This window comes from Phacochoerus africanus, chromosome 5 (genome assembly GCF_016906955.1).
Source record: "Phacochoerus africanus isolate WHEZ1 chromosome 5, ROS_Pafr_v1, whole genome shotgun sequence".
In the NCBI taxonomy this organism is placed as follows: Eukaryota; Metazoa; Chordata; class Mammalia; order Artiodactyla; family Suidae; genus Phacochoerus; species Phacochoerus africanus.
This window is the reverse complement of record NC_062548.1, coordinates 50,114,641-50,137,681: the sequence shown is the minus strand read 5'-3', so window position 1 is coordinate 50,137,681 and position 23,041 is coordinate 50,114,641. Positions and strand designations below refer to the sequence as shown.

Here is a 23,041-nt window from a genome sequence, read left to right as displayed (position 1 = left end):
CCTCCATATGCCGCGGGAGCAGCCTTAGAAAAGGCAAAACAACAACAAAAATCCCATGTAGTCACTCAACAAACATTTATTGAGTTGCCAATCACAAACATAGGAAGAGGAAGAAGATAGACATGGCCCTTACCTTATGGAGTTTGATGCCTAATGGGGGCAGATGGAGACTAGCCAAGGAGGCCAATAGGTGGTACCTGCCGGAGTGCAGAAAGGAATGGAAGTCACTGTCCCACAGGTGGGTTCAGCATCAGGAGTGGTCTACACAGTTGCTAAAATGCTGAGAAAGCAGAAAGAAGATGCTGACCCGCCAGAGAGTAGTGACTCCGCAGAGCCGCCACTGTCCATCTCCAGAGTGGGGTGAGAGGTGGCAGGTGCTCGGACCTCCGGAGGGAGCCCCGCCCAGCTGCCACTTGCAGGAGGTGCTCTGAGGCAGTGGTCACCACCCCAGAGGAGGGGCACGGGGACCTTGGGGTTGGCACCAACTGCTGCTGCAGTGACAGTGACAGGACCTGGAAAAGCCTCCCATCCCAGTCCTCCTCCAGTCCCTTCCAGTGCCAGATCCCAGCAGGAGTCCAGCTTCAAAGGGAGCTGGGGACGGGGTGGCTTGCAGGGTTCAGCCCACATGGCAGAGCAGCCCGCCGCAGGATGGGTTTAAACTGAGGGACCCTCGGAACTACCTAACAACCCACATCCCCACAGCCGTACCCTCCCCTCTGCCCAAGGCTGGCACTCTGGTCCTATTCTTCCCTTTCCCCTTTGTTCAGACCACGAGCAAACTTCCCTAAGCTGCTGTAGTCTCCCAGTTCAGATAAGACAGGCAACAAAAGCTGCTGCCAGAAGGTCAGCCTACCAGGAGGATTTCCCTCTCTTTCTCTTTTTTTTAGGGTCACACCTGCAGCATATGGAGGTTCCCTGGCTAGGCATTGAATTGGAGCTTCAGCTGCCAGCCTATACCACAGGCACTGCAATGCAAGATCCGAGCTGCACCACCTCAGCAACACTGGACCCTTAACCCACTGAACAAGACCAGGGTTCGAACCCACATCCCCATGGGTGCTAATTGGGTTCGTTTCTGCTGAGCCACAATGGGAACTCAGAGGGAGGATCTCTCTTACCAGCCGGTGCCCTGAAGGAAATAGCCGGGTCCCCCGGGCGAGGGTAGCAGGGAGGGGACCAGCACACCCTGTCCCCCAGGACCTCGGGAGCCCCAGATAAGAAGTCTTAGTGATAAGAAGGCCCCACCTGCAGCCAGCGCCCTTCCCGATGCTCCTGCCTGGAGAACTTTCCAGGGCACAGCAGCTCTGAGGGAGACAGGAGAGGTTTCTAGAGGGTTGTTCCGATTGGCAGGTGGCAGGAAGCAGGTCAGAGGAGGGCGGGGTTGGGAGCCCCACACAGGTCCCCTAACTTTGACCCCTCTCCTCTCTCGCCAGCCCCTCCCTGCCTCCTCCCCTTCCCTCCAGCCAGCCTGTCCCTCAGCTGTCACCACCTGCTCAGATCTTGTCCATCTCAACCCAACCCTGGTGAGCAGAGTCAGCTGGTGCCCACGTCCCACAGGTCCTTGAAGCATAGCTCCCCTCCTCCTGCCTCAGGTTGGATCTAGAAGGTTCCAGGGAGCCTCCGCAGCAGGGCCAGATATTACAGATTTGGGGCTCCAGATTCCTCTGACCTACTGCAAAATAAATAAATAAATAAATCCCTCTCAGTCCCTTCTTTTGGGGGGGATTCTCTGCTTTTCTGCTCCTGCACAGCTCACAGCCCCCCATCCCCTGCCCAGGCCCATCTGGGCCCCTCTCTTCCCAGGAGATGCCACTGGGAGTGGGAGGGGTGGTGTGTTTATTTGAACACCATTCCTCTCTGAACGCACATTCTCGCCTAGTCCGTCCCATGCGCCAGAGGAGGAGGCAGGCGATGGGGGAAGCTTACAGGGAGTCCCAGCTACTCTCCCAGGGGACACGCTCCCCATCTGGGAGTTTCTGGGGCCCGGAAGGTGATGGAGGAGGAAATGGATGGAGATGAAACAGTGGGTGTTTGTCCCCATTTGGTCCCGGCTCCTGGCAGAAATGCCGGTCCGTGGCAGGGCCAGTGGCAGGCCTAGAGGGCACCAGGTGCTGCCATCTGTGTAGGAATCAGGCCCAGGCAGACGGGATGGAGTAGCCAGCGAGTGGAGAGTCTAACACGCTGCCTCCTGCCTCCCCCTGGAACAACGTGTGCTGCTGCATACCTGCCTTGTGCCAGGCTCCGTGCCACACATAGGAACATGAAGACCACAGGGCAGGGGCCTGCATCTGGGAGCGCAGGGACGGGGAGGAGTAGTCAGGAGCAGCTTCCTGGAGGAGGTGACATTGGTCTGGTCCCTGCCCTGTGGTCTTCATGTTCCTATGTCTGGGCTTAGACACTGGGGTAGGGGCAAACTGAGCAGGAGTCATTTGAGACCAGAGTGAATGGTGACATCCTTGGGTCCTCAGTGCCTGATGAAGGGCGGGATGGTGGCTACTGGTCACAAAACATCTGCTATTCCTGAGGGAAGGAGGAGGTGGGGCCCTCCCGAGCCGACTCCAGGGCTCCTCTGAGGACTTCTTGGGCACATGGCAGGGGACACAGGTTAATAAACATAGTTGGAGCCCAAGAGGGGAAAACCAGGGAGCGGGGCTGCTTTGGGGAGCAGGAACCATTTATCCTGCTTCTTTGCAGCTGTTCTGTACCTTCTAACCTTTCTAAGGCACACATGTTTTTTGTTTTTTGTTTTAAAGGTAAAAATAATTTGTCCTCCAAAATGCTTGGTGGTGTTTTTTTGGTTTTTTCTTTGTTTGCTTTTTGGTTTTTTTAAGAGACAAGAAGGAAAAGCCCTTTAGACTTTGGAGGAGTAAGAATGTTTTTATTATCCTATTTTATGTGACATTGTACGTCTGGACTGTTGAGTCAGTGAGAAGCTGGGTCAGTGGGGGTGGCGTCTGAACGGGCGGGGGGCGGTCCTGGGGGAGGAAGCCAATGGCAGGAGGGGCGGAAGGCCAGGAGGCCTGGCCACTGACTCACCAGCCCCTCCCTGGCATCCTGCCCCTCCCAGGCACACACCCCAGAACGGGCACTGATTTCCCTGGCACGCAGCCAGCCCAGCCCTGAGAGCACTTATCGGGACCAAGGGCTCCTTATGGGACTTGTTCTGCTGGGGACCTGTGGTGGATGGAGCTCTGTCCGGTGCCATTGCTGCTGGAGGGGACCAGATGAGACAGAGGCCCTCACAGGAGGCCAAGGGGACCAGGTAGCCAACTTCCCGCTAACCTTAAAGCCCCAGAGAGAAGGCTCTCGCTCCTGGAGTCAGGACATGGTAACTCTGGGTGGACACGTCCCGGGTTGAATCATGGAGCGTAGACCTTCCCCATAAGCTGGTTGCTTGCGGGTCCTGGGTGGCCACCCAGGCCTGCCACCCGCCACAGGTAACTGTGGGAAGTCTCTTGGCCTCTCAGAACTGATCTCTTCCCCTGGCCAGTGGAGGTGACATTGCCAGCCCAGGGAGCCTCACCGGCTGCCAGGCTCCAGCCGTAGCACCTACGGGGGCACTGGGGGCCCTGTGCTGCCTGCAGCCCAGAGTGACCCTCCAGCTGTGGAGGCCCCAGCTCTTTTACCCTGAGTCCCATCACTGCAGAGAGTGGTGGACAACCCATGTCTCCTCTCCCTTCCTGTCAGCAGCTCATGTTTCCCTCTCGGGCCTCAGTGTGGCCCCCACCCCCAGGCCCCAGGAGGGGCTCCTGAGGCAGCAACCCCCACAGCTGTGAGCTGATGCTGGGGTGGGTGTCTGCCCGCCTGGATGGTGCTGTGAACAGGGACTGTGTGGAGGGGGACAGCAGCCTGGGCAGGGCCCTGGGCCAGAGGAAGGGAGGCAGGCGGCAGCAGGGTTTCCACAGCTGCCTGTGATGCACCACCACTTCATGCGTGTGTATGTGTGTGTTTGTGTGTGTGAGAGACTGAACCCAAGATTCAGGAAATAGCACTTCCCTTTCCTATGGACAATGCACTGTATTTTCTCTTCTAAACTTTTTTTTTCAAAGCGAACTACTTTTTATTGATGTACAGTTAATTTACAATGTTGTATTAGTTTCTGGTATGTAGCAAAATGATTCAGAGAGATATAGATATATATATACTCTTTTATCTGAATATATATATATTTTTCAAATTCTTTTCCATTATAGATTATCGCAAGATATTGAATATGGTTCTCTGTGCTTTATAGTAGGTTCTTATTTATCCATTTTACATACAGTAGTGTGTATCTGTTCCTCACAGACTCCTGGTTTATCCCTCCCCCTCCCTCCTGTTCCCCTGTGGGAACCATAAGTTTGTTTTCTATGCCTGTGAGTCTATTTCTATTTTGTAAATAAGTTCATTGTACCATTTTTAAAGACCCCACATATAAATAATCTCATAAGATATTTGTCTTTCTCCGTCTGACTTACTTCACTTAGCATGACCCTCTCTAGGTCCGTCTATGCTGCCGCGGCTAGTCCGCTCAGCTTCTTAATGCTGGTGGTGACTAGAAGATCTCAGGCCCACCAGCCCATCTCTGAGCGCATTTGGAAGGCCCAGGGCAGGGGCTCCGAGGGGGCTCAGGGAGGCCGGCACAGGCAGGGCCTGCAGGGCGGTAGCTGAGTTTGGCCTGGGCGTCACGGGGAGCCGGTGGGGAGGTTTAAGAGGGGAGGGTTCAAGGTGTGGGTGATGTGAGCAGACGCACATCCCAAATGGTCCTGGCAGTGCTGTGACAAGGGCTGTCGCTGGCTCAGGCTGGCTGAACCATCTCAGGTCCCCGGAAGCCCGGAGCCGGGCGGGCTCTGCTGGGGCTGGTTCGTTTGCGTCGTCTGGCCCAGGCTCTCTCCTTCTCTGTCCTCTTCCACATTCCACATGGTATCACCAGGTCTAATACCAGATACAGCCACCGCCTGAGCAAGGGCAGGGACTGTCTCAACCCTGGTCCCCTGAGGCAGAAAGAAACCCTTCCCAGGAGTCCCCAGAAGGTGTGGATCTCGCTGGCCAGGGTGGTCACGTATGTGTCCCAGCCAAGAGATGCAACGAGCCCAGTGGCTGTTGGGAAGTCACCCGCCACATCCCCTCCTTGCCCACACCATCCACCAGCATGCCCAGCTGGGCAATTTACCCCACAGGGAGAATTTAAAAGAAGACAGCTGTCTCTGCAACATTATTTACTGTGGCATCATCAACAACAGGGAGAAGCTAGAGACATCCAACATCCTAGCGCTGGGGCCTGAGTAAATGATGTTTTATCAACGTAGTGGAATATAATGGAGGCATTGAAAGGCCTCATTACCCAGATGCTGCATTTGCACATTCACTAGCATTTATTTGTAACCCCCAAATCAATACTTGCAATGTTGTCACTGTCATTCGAGGATGGGTGCACAGCTGGGGAAATATCTGAGTCACAAATTTGGGACACACACGTTCAACCTGAGGTCAATACTTGCCTTCTTGTTTCAGCTCATACTGTAAATGAGAGTCCTCTTCCAGGTCTGTTTAGTGCTACGTCTCATGTGTCTTCGTGCTTTTTGTTGGTGATTTTGCTGTTTAAAATAGTCCCAAGTGCACTGCTAAAGCAGTGTCTAGTGTTCCTAAGCTTGAGAAGGCTGTAATTGGCTTTACGGAGAAATTTGTGTTAGATAAGCTTATTCTTCTAGGGCTGTTGGCTGAGAGCTCAAGGCTAATGGATCAGCAATATATATTAACAAAGTGTCTTTAAACAGAATCACGCATAAAACAAAGTTATGTGTTTATCAGTTGATGAAAATATTGTGACCACAAGCTTGCAGGAACTTAGTTCTGTATTTCCCCAAGAACAGTGGTTCAGGATTCATAACTAAATTTGCCAGTATCCAGGACAACTTTATAGAACTGCCTTGAGCAACAAGAATCAATTCTGTTATTAAGCCACGTAGCAAAATAGAAAAATATAAAAAGAGTAGAAAATGTATGTTCACCATGATTTGCAGCTTTATCAAGTATACGTGTACATGTTCACTAGGCTTGGGAAGGAACACAACATAGTGAAAAATGCCTTTGCTGTTAACATTATTTCAATCAATTTAAAATCTTAAGGTTGAAAAACAATTACAGGTCGAATTCCTACCATGCAGTTTAAGCCGTTGCAATCACCCTGGAGTCGAGGTATTTTGAGCAGACGGTACCAAACTCCCGAGAAACGCCTGCTTTGACCACAGGGGCACCCACAGGGCGTGAAGGGTGGGGGCAGCTCTGCTTCCTTCAAGCTATGACTCTCAGGGCATTGTGCACCAGAACTGCCTGATGGGGTCCAAAGCACAGCCAGTGGATGGGCCTCCTCTTATTTTTCCCTTTTTATTATTATTTTTTATGGCCACATCCACAGCATATGGAAGTTCCCAGGCTAGGGGTCAAATTGGAGCTGCAGCCCCTGGCCTACACCACAGCCACAGCAACACCAGATTCAAGCGGAGTCGGCCAACTACACCTCAGCTTGCAGCAATGCCAGATCCTTAACCCACTGAGCAAGGCCAGGGGTGGAACCTGCATCCTCACAGACACTCTCTTGGGTTCTTAACTCCCTGAATCACAATGGGAACTCTTATTTTTCTCTGTAAAAGGATGCGCATCAAACAGATAGTTGTACATTCATAGCAGGCCTACTCAGCAATAGCCAAGTGTCCATCAATGGATGAACAGATAAACAAGATATCTATGTGATATAGTCATATAGTGGAATACTATCCAGCCCAGAAAAAGGAAGGAAATTCTGACACATGTTGCAACAGGGATGAACCTTGAGGGTGTGACACTGTGTGAAATAAGCCTTCATGATCCCACTTATTCGAGGTACTTAGAGTAGTCCAGTTTGTGGGGCGAAGGAATGGTGGTTGCCAGGGGCTGGGGGAGGGGGGATGGTGAGTTGTTGTTGAACAGGTGCAGAGTTTCAGTTTTGCCAGATAAAATATATTGCAGAGATGGGATGGATGGCAGTGATGGTTACACAACAATGTGAATGCACTTGATACCACTTTACCTTCAAAATGGATAAAATGGGAGTTCTCATCGTGGCTCAGAAGAAATGAATATCACTAGCATCCATCAGGGGACAGGTTCAATCCCTGGCCTCTTTCAGTGGGCTAAGGATCCAGTGTTGCTGTGAGCTGTGTTGTAAGTCACCGATTTGGCTCAGATCTGGCATTCCTGTGCCCTTGGTGTAGGTGGGCAGCTACAGTCTACTCCTAGCCTGAGAACCGCCATATGCCACAGGTGTGGCCCTAAAAAGACAAAAAAAAAAAAAAAAAAAGGTTAAAATGGTAAATTTTGTTCAGTATATTTTACCACAATTTTTTTAAAGGGGGAAAAGGGGAAGGGGGTAAACAAGGGCCAAGGGACCCTGGACTTAGCACAGCTTGGATGTGAGGGACTATAGTTTTCTTCATCTGGAAACACTACATCATTGGAGGGAGCCCTGGGGGTCGGGGAGGGAGGCGGGGGGGGGGGCATTCCTGGTCCCCACTGTGGGCAAAGCTAGAATTTGTCTTCAAGGAGCTTGTTGCTCCTGGACCCTCAGAGGTACCAGGAGCCACAGTTCACTTGGCAACACTACCCCTGCGGCATTTGGAGTTCCAGGGCTAGGGATCAGATCTGAGCTGCAACTGCCAGCTAAGCCGCAGCCTTAACCCACTGTGCTAGGCTGGGGATGGAACCTGAAACCCAGCGCTCCCAAGACACCCCGACCCTGTTGCGGGTGGGCTGCCTCATCTTGATTCGGGCCCTTCCTCCCTGCCTGCAGTTTCTGAGGCTTTGCAGTACAGCCTGCACTGGCCCGAGTACCAGGGAAGGGAGGGGGGGCAGGGAACACCTCGTGAACATTAAGATGAGAGGTCAGAGAAGGAGCTCAGTGTTGGTGGTGAGGGGATCCACCGGGCCGAAGTCCCGCCCAGCCTCACAGAAGAACCTGCCTCCGTATCATCTCCTGGTTCTCAGCTTCTGGTCCGGCCCATCCCGACCACACCTCCGGCCCGGCCCAGAGCTGACAGTTTCTCCTCCCTACTCACATGGGGTCACCACGAGGGTAGCTCTAGCTTCAGAAGCTTACAGAGTGTGAAGTTCACTGCCCTGTGGCAGCCTGGCCCCTGCCACAGCCACAGCCACAGCAACATGGGATCCGAGCCGTATCTACAGCCTACGCTGCAGCTGGATCCTTAACACACTGAGTAGGGCCAGGGATAGAACCTCCGTCCTCATGGATACTAGTCGAGTTCGTCACTGCTGAGCCACCCCGGGAACTCTGCATCCTCTAGTTTTTAACCAGCTCTCTAAACGTGAAAGAGTTCTTCTCTGTGTTCTAGAGAATGAGTAATAAATAAACTTACTGTTACACTCTAGCCTCCTTCAAATGATCCTTTCAAGTTTCGGTTCAGCCTTCAGAATAGGCAAGGATGAGCAATTTGTGTTTGCCTCCGCCTAAATTGTATTTGAAATACACTTGCTCAAAATGTCCACCTATAATAAAAGATTCTTCCACATCGAGGGCCAGGCCCAAACATCTAAAAATATCTCCTGCTCTTGAGAAATACGAAATGAGGATTAAAACGAGAGAATAGTTTAGGCTGCCAAGAAAATTTGGAAAGGTAAATATGTTTTATTAAAAAAAAAAAAAAAAGGCAAGACAAATATTTAAGGTTGCCTTACCTATGATGGATCCAGCCTAGGCTGCTTGAGGCAGAAACAGGACAACACACTCCACTGGGTTTAAATTCACCTGGAGTTTGTCTTGGGCCCTGGTCCCTCCTACTGCTCAGAAGGCAGAGGGTGCGGGAATCAAAAGTCAATAACATTCCTCTGCCTAACATTGGTTATGCAACCCTAACACCATTTCAGAAGGTTCCCGTGCAATCTGAGAAGATCCCCAAATACTCGGAGGCCTTGCCCTCGGGCTGTGAAACCTGGTTGTGAGGAGAGACCCGGAGGTATCCTACCCTGAATCCCGGGCAGCCTCAGACCCTCGGTCCCCTCCAGGATGGCACCACTTCGTGGTCCGAAGTGAGAACCAAGTGCGGACACACAGGTGGTTTGCAGGCGGCAGTGTCTGCCCAGGGTGGCCTCTGATGGCTGGAGCAGGGCAGGGACCCCTTGGCCAGCCCTGACAGGCCCGGTGGCACACTTGCTGCCCCAGGCCTGGCACAGGTGAGCTGGCAGTAAGTGGCGTTAGGTATCCAGTGGCAGCTCCTGGTCTGGGAAAGCCCAAGAGGATGAGCACTGCTGTACAAATGACATGAGGCCATCCAAGTGAATGTATTTTTACAAACTCTAAAGCACCTAGTGAATGTAAGGTGATGGGGTGATGGGGGGCTTATCCTTGAGTCACTCAGAGGGTGTTCCTTGACACCTTCCCACCTGCCTCATGCCAGGCCCTGTGCTGGGCACCAGGAATACAGCAGTGAAGGGCACCGACCATTCTCTGCTCTCAGAGGTCTCCTGTGAGTCTAAAATTTTACGAGTTGTGGTGCAGTCACTAAGTCCTGAATGCCATTCCCATTAGTAACCAGCATTGTTCGGGTACTGGCAGTGGGCCAGCGTGTTCCTTCCTGCCCTTCCCCTGGCTTGGCGGGAGAGATGCTTGGCAGGTGCCCACAAGCCCAACCCCGGCACCTCCATGCAACATCAGCAGCCCCCGTCTCTGGGATCCACATGCAAGAGCCCCATTCAGAGGGACGGTGGCCCTCGTCCCTCAGCAGCCCATCCTCAGGGCGGCCCAGCCCGACTCACTCACCCTAGGACTTCCAAAATCCACTTGGAAGAGTTCCCATCATGGCGCAGTGGAAACGAATCTGATTAGTATCCATGAGGAGGCAGGTTCAATCCCTGGCCTCTCTCAGTGGGTTAAGGATCCGGCATTGCTGTGAGCTGTGGTATAGGTCGCAGATGCGGCTTGGATCTGGTGTGGCTGTGGCTGTGGTGTAGGCTGGCAGCTATAGCTCTGATTCGACCCCTAACCTGGGAACCTCCATATGCCAAGAGTGCAGCCCTAAAAAGCAAAAAAAAAAAAAAAAATCCACTCGGAGATTGTTTGTTGAGGTCTGGAGCTTTAAGGAGCAGCCAGACTGGAAGCGTTGCCGGCCCTACAAGATCCTCATAGGCTCTGCCTCGTGGTCAACCCCCTGGTCTGTTCTGGCTTCTCCTCTTATTCCCTTCCTCTTCGTAGGAGTTTAGGGATTCTCCATAGATTCAAAAGTGCTTTTCGTCTCCAGGACAACAGCAGTGGAAGCCTCATAAGCATGACATATCTTTGTTATGTTTGCTTGTTTGTTTATTTGTTTGTTTTTGTCTTTTTAGGGCAGCCCCATGACATATGGAAGTTCCCAGGCTTGGGGATCCAATCAGAGCCACAGCTGCCAGCCTGCACCACAACCACAGCAACCCAGGATCTGAGCTGCATCTGCAAGCTACACCACAGCTCACAGAAATGCCGGATCCTTAACCCACTGAACGAGGCCAGGGATCGAACCCACATCCTCATGGATCCTAGTCGGGTTCATTACCACTGAGCTACAATGGGAACTCCTGTGCTATGCTTTTTCATTTGTAACATGAAAACTGCTAGTCCCAGAAAACCAGGACCTGAAAGTTGTGTATCTTCCAGCCAAGCTAGACAGAAGTGGAATTGTTTAGTCCAGAAAGTCTCTAAGAGCATCATTCAGAACTGAGCTACCCCCACGGTCATGATCACAATCAAACTGCAGTAAACATAGGAGGGGAAAAGTGAACAGGAATGAAAGTTAACAGAAGCCACAAAGGGCAGAATCAGGCCCCCAAGACCCAGACAATGCAGTTGTCAGATGCTGACCAGAAATGGAATACCAAGCAAAATGAATGAAAAGATACCCACGCCACAACACACTGCACCACTCCTGCACAGCCTGCGGAGCACCAAACACAGCGGGAAGACTCTAAAAGCAGCCCAATACCGGAGATGAATTCTGACAAAGGAGCAGCAGTTCAGCTGACAGCTGGCCGCTCAGCAGCAGCACTGGAAGCCAGAATACAATAGAATAATATGGAAAAACAGAGAACACCGTGGGAGGTAAATACCTTAGAAGGAAATGATTGTCAGGGGGAGATAAGGACATTTGCGGACAACTCAAACTGACTACTGCCAGCTGACCTTTTCTAAAAAAAACACTAACGGTTGTACTGCAGGAAGAAAGAAAATGATTCCAGAAGAAATATCTGAGATGCAAGAATATCTTCATTTCTTAAGGATTTCTTCTACTTGACCAGAAAAACACAGTCTATAAAGGAAAAGATTAACATACTCAATTACATTAAAATTAAGAAGTTCATCAAAAGACATCATAAAATGTGATAGACATAAATTGGTGCAGCCACTATGGAAAACAGCTTCAAAAAAATTAAAAATAGCAGTTCCCATTGTGGCTTAGCAGGTTAAGGACCTGATGTTGGCTCTGTGAGGATGCAGGTTCGATCCCTGGCCTCAATCAGAGGATTAAGGATCCAGCGTTGCTGCAAAGCTGCAGCATAGGTCACAGATGAGGCTTGGATCCAGTGTTGCCATGGTGTAGGTCTGTAACTGCAGCTCCAATTCAACCACAAGCCTGGGAACTTCCTTGTGCCAAATATGCAGCCTTAAAAATATATATATAAAATTTTAAATTAAAAATAGACCTACTATATGCCATATGATCCAGCAATTTCACTCCTGGATGTTTATCCAAAGAAAGCAAAAACCACTAATTCAAAAAGATATACATTGTTAAGGTTGTTGGAGTTCCCGTCGTGGCTCAGTGGTTGGCAAATCCGACTAGGAACCATGAGGTTGTGGATTCAATCCCTGGCCTTGCTCAGTGGGTTAAGGACTGGCGTTGCAGTGAGCTGTGGTGTAGGTTGCAGACGCGGCTCGGATCCTGCATTGCTGTGGCTCTGGTGTAGTCTGGCAGCTATAGCTCCAATAGACCCCTAGCCTGGGAACCTCCATAAGCCACAGGAGCAGCCCTAGAAAAGACAAAAAAAAAAGACAAAAAAAAAAGATATACACACCTCAGTGTTTATAAAAGTTTTTTTTTTTTTTGGCTGTACATGGAAGCTTCCAGGCCAGGGATCAAACCCATGCTACATGCAATGCCGTATCCTTAACCCTCTGTGCCACAAAGGAACTTCCAATAGCAACACTGTTTGTAACATTCAAGACATGGATGCAACCTAAGTGTCCATCAACAAATGAATGGATAAAGATGTGGTACATGTATACAATGGAATATTACTCGGCCCTAAAAGGGGATGAAATTTTGCCATTTATGACAATATGATGGACCTGGAGGGTATTATGCTTAGTGAAATAAGGCAGACATAAAAAGACAACTACTCTATGTTTTCACTTATATATGGAATCTAAAAAAATAAATGAATAAGTCTAACAAAACAAAGAAATGTGAGAGACAATGCGCTGGCAGATATATCTTCAATATTTATAACAGTTCATGGCATATAAAATTTGTAGAAAGAATTCCTATGAATCAATAAGAAAAAGACAAGCCTGTAAGAAATATGTCACCAATAAAAAACAAAAAATTGCACAGAAGAGGAAATACATGAAACATAGGAAAATAAGCTCAATCTCATTAGTAATCACAAAAATCGAAATCTAATGAGACACAGAAAATTCCAAGCACAGGTGTAACAGGAGTGAGGAGAGGAGGCATGCAGGAGACTCGTGAGGACATCCTAAGGAGGCCCGGGAGGAGAGGAGACAAACCAAGAACAAAACCACCTGGTGGAGTTCCCTTCTTGGCTCAGCGGTTAACAAACCCAAGTAGGATCCATGAGGATGAGGGTTTGATCCCTGGCCTTGCTCAGTGGATTAAGGATCCGGTGTTGCTGTGAGCTGTGGTGTAGGTCGCAGATGCGGCTCGGATCCCAAGTTGCTATGGCTGGGGTGTAGGCCAGCAGCTACAGCTCCTATTCGACCCTTAGCTTGGGAACTTCCATATGCCTCAGGAACAGCCCTAAAATAGCAAAAACAAAAAACAAAAAAATAAAAAAACAAAAACCACCTGGTGCTCCCGGGCATGTGACCCTCCCCTCCAGGCCTCTAACTGAGGTGCTCTCTGGTGGACATTTAGTTGCTCCTCTGGACTCACCAGCATGGCTACAAGCCCAGCCCCAAAGCAAACAAATGCAGAGCCCAGAGACAACAGGAAAAAGGTTGGGTTTCTCCACCAAGGGAATAATAAATGGCTGCACAGAGTTGAGAAGTGATGAAACTGGAGCTCTACTGCCCAGCTGGTAACTGACTCCAGGGCATCAGATACCATAACCAGGAAGCTCCAAACCAAAAGTCCACAGGGCCAGACAGACACTGTCTGTGGGTGAAGGGAGGCAGAAGGAGCCACAGTGAAAGTGAGCACCAGGGAATGGGCCACGCAATGGCATTGGCATTGGGAAAGTTGGGGATATGGTCCACTGAGAACTCCAGGTCCTCTTCAAAGAGAGAGTCACAACTGCTTTCAGACTACTCTGGCCTTGGAAATGGGTTCTCTGTGGCCAGGATTATAAAGTTCCCAAGACATGTCTGAAATCTGGATTTTTCCTATGAAATATCCTGTTTCAAATGTTGGAAACTTATTGAGAAATGTTTTTAAAACATTATATGCCAAAGCTACTTGGGCCAAGGAGACACACATCCCCAGGCCACATTTAGCCAAGCCCTTCCATTGGCACCCTCTGTGTCGACCACTTGAATTTCCTAACAAAATTTACTCTGACTTGAGGGCCAGCCTTCCTTCCCCATTTCCCTCTTGATTCCCACCTAACTCCGTGTGAAGAATATTTAATCAGGGCCAGAGGACAACCTGCAAAGGGAAACATACCCCACACCAGCCAATGAAGCCCCTTCGCCTGTGCTTTTCTCTTACAGGTATTTGGGTTCTGGGTCTGGATCCTGGTAGCTGCCACCCAGGTAGCAAATCCGCTGCTGCAAGGATGGGTGATGTACGTCTCGCTCACCTCATTCCTCATCTCCCTGATGTTCCTGTTGTCTTATGTGTTTGGATTTTACAAAAGATACGAGTCCTGGAAAATCCTGGTAAGAACCAGTGAGAGTGAGCCAGGCCCTGGGGCGCCTCCCAAACCCCAGTCCTGGGTGTGCTGAGGACAGTGGGCCTCCTGGATGGGGAGGGGGAAGCTGGGACCTTTCCTGGGCTGGACCCTCTCTACCCTGGCTTTTATTTGGATGCGTTTACTACCAGATGAGAAGGAGAGTCTTCCTCTGCCAGCATCCATCCTTTATGGCATCCCACTGCCTTCCTTGTGAGGGATATATGCATCCTGGCTACTCCTGGATCAAACACATCCTGAAACATTTCCCTCTAAATTTAGTTTATGGTAAAATCACTGGAGCAGCATTGAAGGAAGTGCTAGTAGAAAAAGAATCACCCCAGTCTCAAGGTCCTATCGCAATTGCTGGGTTCCATACTCCTGGCACATTTTTTGCAACATGTAAATATAATCACACTGAACCAATAATTTTGTTTCTTTTTTTCTTTTTTTTCTTTCTTTCTTTTTTTTTCTTTTTAGGGCATATGGAGGTTCCCAGGCTAGGGGTCAAATCAGAGTTACAGCTGCTGGCCTACACCATAGCCACAATTGTGTTAATTTCTACTGAACAACAAAATAATTCTTTTTTAATATTCTTTTTTAATGTTATCATCCACATGGTTTATCATATGACACTGAAAATAGTTCCCTGTGCTAAACAGTAGGACCTTATTGTACACCATTTCTATATGTAATAATTTGCATCTACTAACCCCAAACTTCCATGCCCTCCCTCCCCCATCCCTCTCCCTCTTGGCAACCACAAGTCTGTTCTTGTCCATGAGTCTGTTTCTTTTTCTTATTGGGAACCAATAATTTTGGATGTAGATTCTTTGATTTTATATTGTCATTAAGTTTTTTCATGTCACCACATCATCTTGATACCCACTGAAAAATTTTCTATATTGAACAACTCTAAATGGAGGGAGGATTACATTACGGCCCCTCATAATCACAAACCAGATTCCAGTATTTTCAAGTTTTATTACACTTGCTTCACCCAGCCCTTTTTTCCCCTGAAGAATTTTATTTATTTATTTATTTTTGTCTTTTTAAGCCCGCACCCACAGCATATGGAGATTCCTAGGCTAGGGGTCGAATCAGAGCTGTAGCCACTGGCCTATGCCACAGCCACAGCCACAGCAATGCCAGATCCAAGCTGCATCTGTCACCTACACCACAGCTCACGGCAATGCCAGATCTTAACCCACTGAGCGAGGCCAGGGATCAAACCCACGTCTTCATGGATATTAGTCGGGTTCGTTAATCAATGAGCCACAATGGGAACCCTTCCCCTGAAGAATTTTAAAGCAACCCCCAAACATCACGTCATTCCATTCTACACACATCAGCATACCTCCAAAAAAATACATTAACTTTCTTACATTATTGCACTTACATAAAGTTAATTCCCCAGTAGCATCTAAGACCAAGGTCACATTCAAGGTCCTCTGTTTTAACTGAGACATGTTTTTGCACTTGGCTTGTTTCTGCACTTGGCCTCAGGTCCTCATGAGACCCGCTTCCACTTGGTAGTGATGGTTCTTGGGTACTTTAATCTAGAATGGCTCTCCCTGCCAGTTACTTGCTGAAGAAATGGGGTGGTCAGCTGTCTTGTAGAGGGGCTTACATTTGGGAGTTTATCTGTTTGCTTCTTCCTGGTGGGATCTGACTTGCTCCTCTCATGCCTGAGTTTTCTGTAAACTGAAAGTTAGCACTTAAAGGCCAAAGTGAAGATAGGTTAAGTTTTTCTGGCAAGAATGTTTTGTAAGTGGCTTTAAGTCACATCACACACCATGACTTGTGGTCCCTCTTCCAGTGACAGCCCTACCCCATCAATTTTTTCTTTAATGCTGTCTTCCATCTACTGAGGATCTTTCTGAAAGTGAATGAATATGTCTTCAGGGGTTGCAAAATGCCGATTGGCCTATTATGATGTTCCTTCCAGAACTGATTGTATGACATTTTTGTGGCATTGAAGATATTAGCACAGAGGTTCAAAAATTGAAGTCTAGAGTCGGATTAGCCTACTCTAGCACTTGTCAGCTAATCCTCTCTTTCCTCGTCTGTAAACTGGGGCTATCAGTCGTAGCAGCCATATGAAATTAGCTGCGAAAATAAAATGACACAACATGTGCACATGGTTAGGACAGTGCCCTGAACACAGCTGGGCTTCATAACACTAATGGTTGAGAGCACAGGTTTGGTGTTATTAATGTCACTTGGATTCAAATTCTGGCTCAGGTTTAATCACTGACCTTAACTTTGGAACTTCTTTTTCCTCAAAATGGCGCTAATGATCAATAGTACCTACCTCCTAGTTGTCAAGGTTAAATGAGATAAATGGGGGAAAGTCTTAGCCTAGAGCTTGGCAAGGAAAAGGGCTCAGTGACTGTTGGCCCGTGTTGGTATTATTATTGCCATTTATTAATCCATTGTTGTTCACGACCTAGACATTTCCCTAGAAACACTGCAAAAGGAAAAAGCAGGAGTTTTGGGAGCAGGGTCTTTTGCTCCCTCTTCCCAGCCACATAGTCACAGAGAAAAGTTCCGCTGGCCTATGTGCCCGCGTGACGGTGGGCGTGGCCTCTGCTCCATCCTTCCAGGACAGCCTGTACCACGGCACCACCGGCATCCTGTACATGAGCGCCGCCGTCTTACAAGCGCATGCCACGATTGTGTCTGAGACCCAGGACCTGAAAAACTATTTCATAAACACCGCGGCCTCGGTGAGTGCTGGACAAGAGCATCTGCCGCCGGGGAGGGAAAAGCCTGAGGCTTCATTCTGTCTTGTGCAGAGGAGGCGACCCTCAGCTCTCGGCTGAAGGAGCTTTGCGGGATGGACAGGCGGAGGAGGGCGTGGGGGTATGTGTGTGTGTGTCATCAGGTGTGGAATGGACAGGCGGAAGAGGGTGTGTGTGTGTGTGTGTGTGTGTGATCAGGTGTGCGCCCAAGCTCACATCATGCCAAGTCCAAGTTCAGGTGTCTCACCTGCTGTTTTTCATGCTCCTTCTTACACCTACAATGCTGCCCTTAGAATAATTGTTTTTCAAAATGCAAACTGAAAACACAACTTTCTTTATTTTCCAAAACAAAAATTTTCCAAATTTTCAAATCTCTTATTGAAAATCTTTGGATGGCTCCCATTGCTGGTGGAGTAGAGGTGGGATTCCTCTGAGCTATTCCCATGTCCTTTTATTTCAGTGACAGTATATTGGCTTTCGGCATCCGAGGCAGAGTGTCTGGGCGAGTCGTGGGATGAGCAGGGCACCCCTTCCCGTTACCCCGCCCCGCAGACCTTAGGTCCGCTGGGACCTGAGACTCCAGGCAGAGCGGCCCGGGCCTTACCTTTCCAGTCTCTGCACCGCAGCCTCCTGCCTCTCGCGGTGGGATGGCGCCCTCGCGTGGCCGATAGCTCACATGACAGATTCCTCCTCTGGAGCCGCCTACCTTTCCCTAATCCTTCCTTAAAAGCACTCTCAGCCCAGGCGGGTCCCCTTCGACCCCTGACCAGAAAGATCAAGTCCTGTATCAGTTGGAGGCCCTCGTAGGGATCACGCAGCAGGGATGCGGCACGGGGTGCTGTCCCCATTGTTAGAATGATGTCGGGCAAGCGCGGTGACCCCGCTAGGGTGGCCACAAGTATTTCAGCAGCTCCCTTGCCTCCTTTTTTTCTCACTTGTCACCTTCCCCGTGAGACCATGCCCCTCCCCCACCTTTTCCCACTTTATTTTCTCCTGGGCACTCAGCCCCATCTTACCTACTCTTCTCCCGGTTTATCCTATGTTCTGCTTCTGCAACTAAAATGGAAACTCCCTGAGGATAAGAATTTTTGGACTTTTTGTTCACCATTAAACCCATAGTTCTTGAAGTAAACCAGATCTTACAATATACTTGTTGAATGAATGAATGAATGATTGAATGAAACAGAGTGTGATTAGATAGGGAGGCAACGTGAGGCTGCAGTCTGGGCCAAGAGGTTGTCAGGCAGTGCAGTCAGGAGACTTTGGGGGTGGCCTCGGACGTGGTGGATGATGGAAAAGGAGGAGCTTGAGGGATCACAGGCTTCCGGCTTGGGAATCTGGGTGAGGTGGGGGTCCTGGGCCCAACGAGCTTCTCGGGAAATCTCAGTTCAGTTTGGACCATAGAGGAGTTCTCGTTTGGTTCAGCTGAAACAAACCCATGAAGATCACCCATGAAGAGATCCCTGGCCTCACTCGTGGGTTAAGGAGCTGAGCTGTGGTGTAGGTTAAGACATGGCTCGGATCTGGTGGTGCTGTGGCTGTGGCGTAGGCCGGCAGCTGTAACTCTGATTTGAGCCCTAGCCTGGGAACTTCCATATGCTGCAGGTGTAGCCATAAAAAGAAAAAAAAAATTACAGTTTGGACCACAAAGAATTTGTGAGGCTTCCAAGGCTCTGAGGAGCCCAGAGGCAGAGGTGCAGAGTCAGGCTCTAGGCTGGTGGGTAGAACTCATTGGAGCACAAACAGTGGCTGAAGGTGGGGGGGGGGGAGGGGGACTGTACAGAGAGCCCAGGATGAGAGGACAGTGGGGGGAGGGGGGCAAGGTGAGGATGGAGACCGACCTACTTTACAGCCAGGTGGAGGGGCACAGGCAAAGAGGGACACCAAGACAGTCACAGTGGGACAGTGGGAGTGTGGCCTCAGAATACCTAGGATGGATGGAGCACTGGCCAGGGGTTGCAGCCCTCAGGCCTGGCGGGTTGTGGGTAGACAGTGGATGAAGCAGGATCAGAACACGGCCTCCCAGGCCGAGGGCCCTTGGGAGGTGCGGCTGTCCGGCATCTCTAAGGCAGTCTCATGCCCCCCCCACCAGTTCTTTGCCTTCATCACTGCCCTGCTCTACATCCTCCATGCCTTCAGCATCTATTACCACTGAAGAGGCAGGGGCCTCGCCCACCTGGAAGATGCTCTAGGAAAACCTGGAGCATCGGCTCCTGGAAGTAGTTTCCGGCATTCGCCATCTGGATGCGAAACAGAAGCTCAACGATGACATAGGGGATCAACAGACCATCTTTTCAGACTGAGTGATGACATCCCACTCAGGCAGATCTGTTTGGACATTTTAATTCATTGTGATGAATATGAAAAAGCCGGGGCTGGGGGGCTTTGTTGTTTTGTTTTGTTTTGTTTTGCCTGGGAAAGTAACTGTCTCTTGGAATTATCTGACAATGAACCTCGCTCTTCTGGAAAGCTAACATCTGAAGCTCTTGCCGTAGAAAATTCCAGCTCAACCATCATCACACCTGTTTGGTGACGTCACACCTCAGCCAGGGGATTCCCACAGCAGGTTTATGGGAACCGTCATAATTTCCTTAAAATGGAAATGGTGCTGTCAGTGCTTTCAGATCTGAAGACTCACAGACCTTGTTCCAGTGGTCCCACCTCTTTTGGCCGCCATGATCCAGACCCCCTGCCCCTCCCACCCTGCCTGACCGCCATTCATGTCCCCTCTCCTTCCCTCCCCAGCTTTGGGACCCAAGGTAAATCTGTGTAAAATCAGCTTTGAGGGTAGATTTGTGGGGAAAAAGACGCATGACTGCAAAATTGTTATACAGTAAGGACTCTGGGCGGGGGAGGGGGGCGGCCCACAAGGGGTCAGGAAGGAAAAGTTTTTTGTTGGGGGTTTTTTTGTGTGTCTATTTAGGGCCGGACCCTCGGCATATGGAAATTCCCAGGCCAGGGACTGAATGGGAGCTGCAGCTGCCGGCCAACACCACAGCCACGGCAACACTGGGTCCAAGCCACATCTGCAACCTACACCACAGCTCATGGCAATGCCAGGTCCTTAACCCACTGAGCAAGGCCAGGGATCGAACTCACATCCTCATGGGTACTAGTCCGGTTCGTTAACCACTGAGCCACTACGGAACTCCTAACCTGCTTCTTAAGTCAGATTGCTCAGCTGAACGCCTGAGTTAGGCCTCCAAGATCCGGCCGCTTAAGGACTGGCCCTCAGCAACGACATTGGGGAAGAAGCCAGATGTTACCTGCAAGGATTCTCCTCAAAGAAGCCACAAAGGCCCCACCCCCAGGTCTTGCTTTTCCACGTGCCTCCCCCAGTGGTCCAGCTGGGTGGGGTCTGGGACCACCCAGTCCACCTCCTGCAGCGAAGGGCTCCCAGGGGCCTGGGTGTGCAAAGGCATTTGTACTTCAGGACCATTTTCAAAGGCAGCCAGAAATGTAAGATCCAGGTGCTTGATCTCCAAGGAAATGTTTTTCAAAAGAAGGCTGTGCTCTCTGCTCTCTGGCCCTGTGCTGGGGTTCCAGCTGCCTGTCCCCAGTCTCTGACACGAGTCAGGGTCAGTCTCCTGGCCTGAGTGAGGACTCAGCCCAGTAACGCCTGGGCCTGCTGCCATTTTAAAATGAAATTATTAAGTAGAAGTGACTTGTCTTAGCTGATTCCAGGGCTTACAATTTTGTATCAACTCTTTTCTGCTTCCGGGGTGGTGGTGGGGGGGAAATACAGGGGAGGGGGAGTCATGGAGAGAAAATTCTGGCTTCACTTTTGACAGCTCACTTTCTAATCCTATCCCCATTGCTTGAAAAGCCACTGTTTATCTGTCACGTTATTGCCTGGCAGCTGCTGGGATGGTCACTGTTAATATTTACTTGAGTAGCCACATCCAAATAAAAGTCCTTTGTACAGTAAAAAGCCTTGAGTTGATCGCTCTCGTGGTGTTGGCAGCTGGAACTGGTCACCAGGTCACAGGTCCCGACAGCAATTGCACCAAAAGCCCCCTGTGGAGGTTTTAGGGCTCAACACCCACGCCACCCCTGCCGGCCTTGCTTCTAGGGCAACTGCACGCAGATGCAGCTCTGTCTCCAGGGCTCAGAGGTTTGTGCGGTTATTTCTACCTCAGTAAGAAGAGTTTGGGTGCAAGTTCCAGAAACCAAACTTATGCCAAGTTAGGGGTGGCCTGGCCAGGCCAGGGAGGTACAGAGGCCTGGGTGGGCGGAGCAGACCCCTCAACTGGCCTTCGGCCTCACGTCCCTGCTCTCCTTCACCGACTGCTGTCCCTTCCTCCTGTCAATACCCCCACCCCCAGGGCAGACTCTGTGGGCCCAGCTCAGAGCTGCATACCCCCCACCACCCAGTTCACTTGCAGCTGCTTAAGTTCCAGCCACCTTCCCGCACTCAGGACGGCTGCTCCCTCTGTCTAGGACTCTCCCTGGCTCCCGTCTTCTGTGGGAAGACAGGAGGCACCCTACAAGGCTCCTCAGAGCCCCCAGCAGGGGCGCACCCCTGGGCCGAGGCTCGGCTTTGCTGGGTTTCCCTCATTGTCCCACCCCACCCCAAATGCTTTCTCACCAGGCTCCCTGCACCCAAGTCCTTGCCTCATTTGGGAACTCAGACTAAGACTTCCCATGACCTGAGCACCCAGCAGTGCTGGGGGCCTGGCTGCAGGCGATGGGCCATGGGGTCCCTCAAGCCACACCCCACAGCCCTTGCTGAACAGGCCGGTAGCAGGCTGGGTTGGAAGCTTTGTCCAGGACAGCCGGGGTTCTGTGTTGGCCAAGAACCAGGCTATGATCTTTATTTTTTTGTTTGTTTGCTGTTTTGTTTTGAAAATCTGAGAACATTTTGAGGAAAATATATAAACAATGTGTAGAGTTTGTAACATTTCCTTTTGTACTGCTGTGGGTTTTGTTGTTGTTTTACTATGAGGCTACGATCTTTAAATGAGACAGGGAAAAAATAAGACTTCAGTTTCAAATAAACAATAGACCCAGCTCTGGGGTCAACCCCAGGGGGACTGAGACATCCCTCAGTTGACAGGGTGTTACCCCACTTCCCTCCCCTTCTTGCCCCCTAATCTGTCACTGACCTTTCTGTTAGGACTCTGACATGGAACACTTCTCAGTGAAAGCCAGACCCTGACTGTGCAGAACCACATGCAAGTTCTTGATCAATGTGACAGGGGGCGAGGAAACACATGCCACTGTCCCCGTCTGCAGAGCTCACACCCCATGTTCTAGGGCCAGAGTCTCCCAGGCAGCACCTGGTGCTTCCCAGGACACTGGAGGATAATAAGCCTCCTTGTTGCCTGCACACCTGTCCCTCTCCAGGTCAACCATCGCCAAGTTCGCATGTGCCTGCCTCTGGTCATTCCACAGCAGCTGGTCCATCACCTCTTAGCAGCCCGTAGGCTGGGAGTGTGTGGGTTACGTTTCCATAGTGATGCTGGACCGTCCCTGCCCAAAGGCTTCGCTCCCAGGAACTTTCACCACCTAGTGGACTTGGGCTTGATCGCATTGGGGTTTATCTCTGCACACAAACCTGGACCAGGCCCTCTAACTCCCACATGCATGTCTTTATCAGAGAAGGGACATTGGGGACAGTGGTTAAGCACCTGGGGTGAGTCAAGTCCCCACAAGTGCCTCTTTTATTCTAACTTACCTGCTGGGGCGCCGAGCAGGTGTGCTGGTTTCTGCGCACCTGGCAGTGTCCCCGTGGCCCCAGTCTTCTGTCTGCCACTGTTGCTCCAGGGTCTTTGGCTGCTTCTCTGGGAGTGGGGGTAGAGGGTTTGAACCAGGAGAGGCCTCTCTAGCCCACCCCCCCACTTCATCTCCCCCAGCCCTGCAGAGCCCCAGCCCCGCTCCCCGTATCTGCCCACCCGAGGTGCCATGTCCTCACCTTCCAGAAGAGGAAAACATCTGTATCTCACATCCAGAAGGCTGCACCATCAAGTCGTAGATCAGAGCCCTGGTGTTTCTTCACGCTTTCTTCCCTGTCTTGACCCTTAGCTGTAATAAGTTGCCAAAATGTGGAAAGCAGAAAAATATAGCCCTGTTTATCAAAACCTGCAGTTATCAAAACATCCTGGGAAAATTGTGTCTCTGAGTCATACTCTCTTCCCACTGTCACATTAGTGCAGGGTTGTTAGTTA

General features: G+C 50.4%; 1 protein-coding gene across 1 annotated transcript in view; it reads left to right on the top strand.

Annotated features, from left to right (window-relative positions):
* The window catches only part of MALL (mal, T cell differentiation protein like), a 28,277-nt gene extending 6,499 nt beyond the window's left edge, over nucleotides 1–21,778 (top strand). The window contains exons 2-4 of the mRNA XM_047781236.1: nucleotides 13,952–14,119; nucleotides 16,737–16,859; nucleotides 18,967–21,778. Of these exons, the coding sequence (XP_047637192.1) occupies nucleotides 13,952–14,119; nucleotides 16,737–16,859; nucleotides 18,967–19,029 (354 nt within the window). The 3' untranslated portion in view covers nucleotides 19,030–21,778. The remainder of the gene's footprint in view (nucleotides 1–13,951; nucleotides 14,120–16,736; nucleotides 16,860–18,966) is intronic.
* Nucleotides 21,779–23,041: the final 1,263 nt, after the last annotated feature.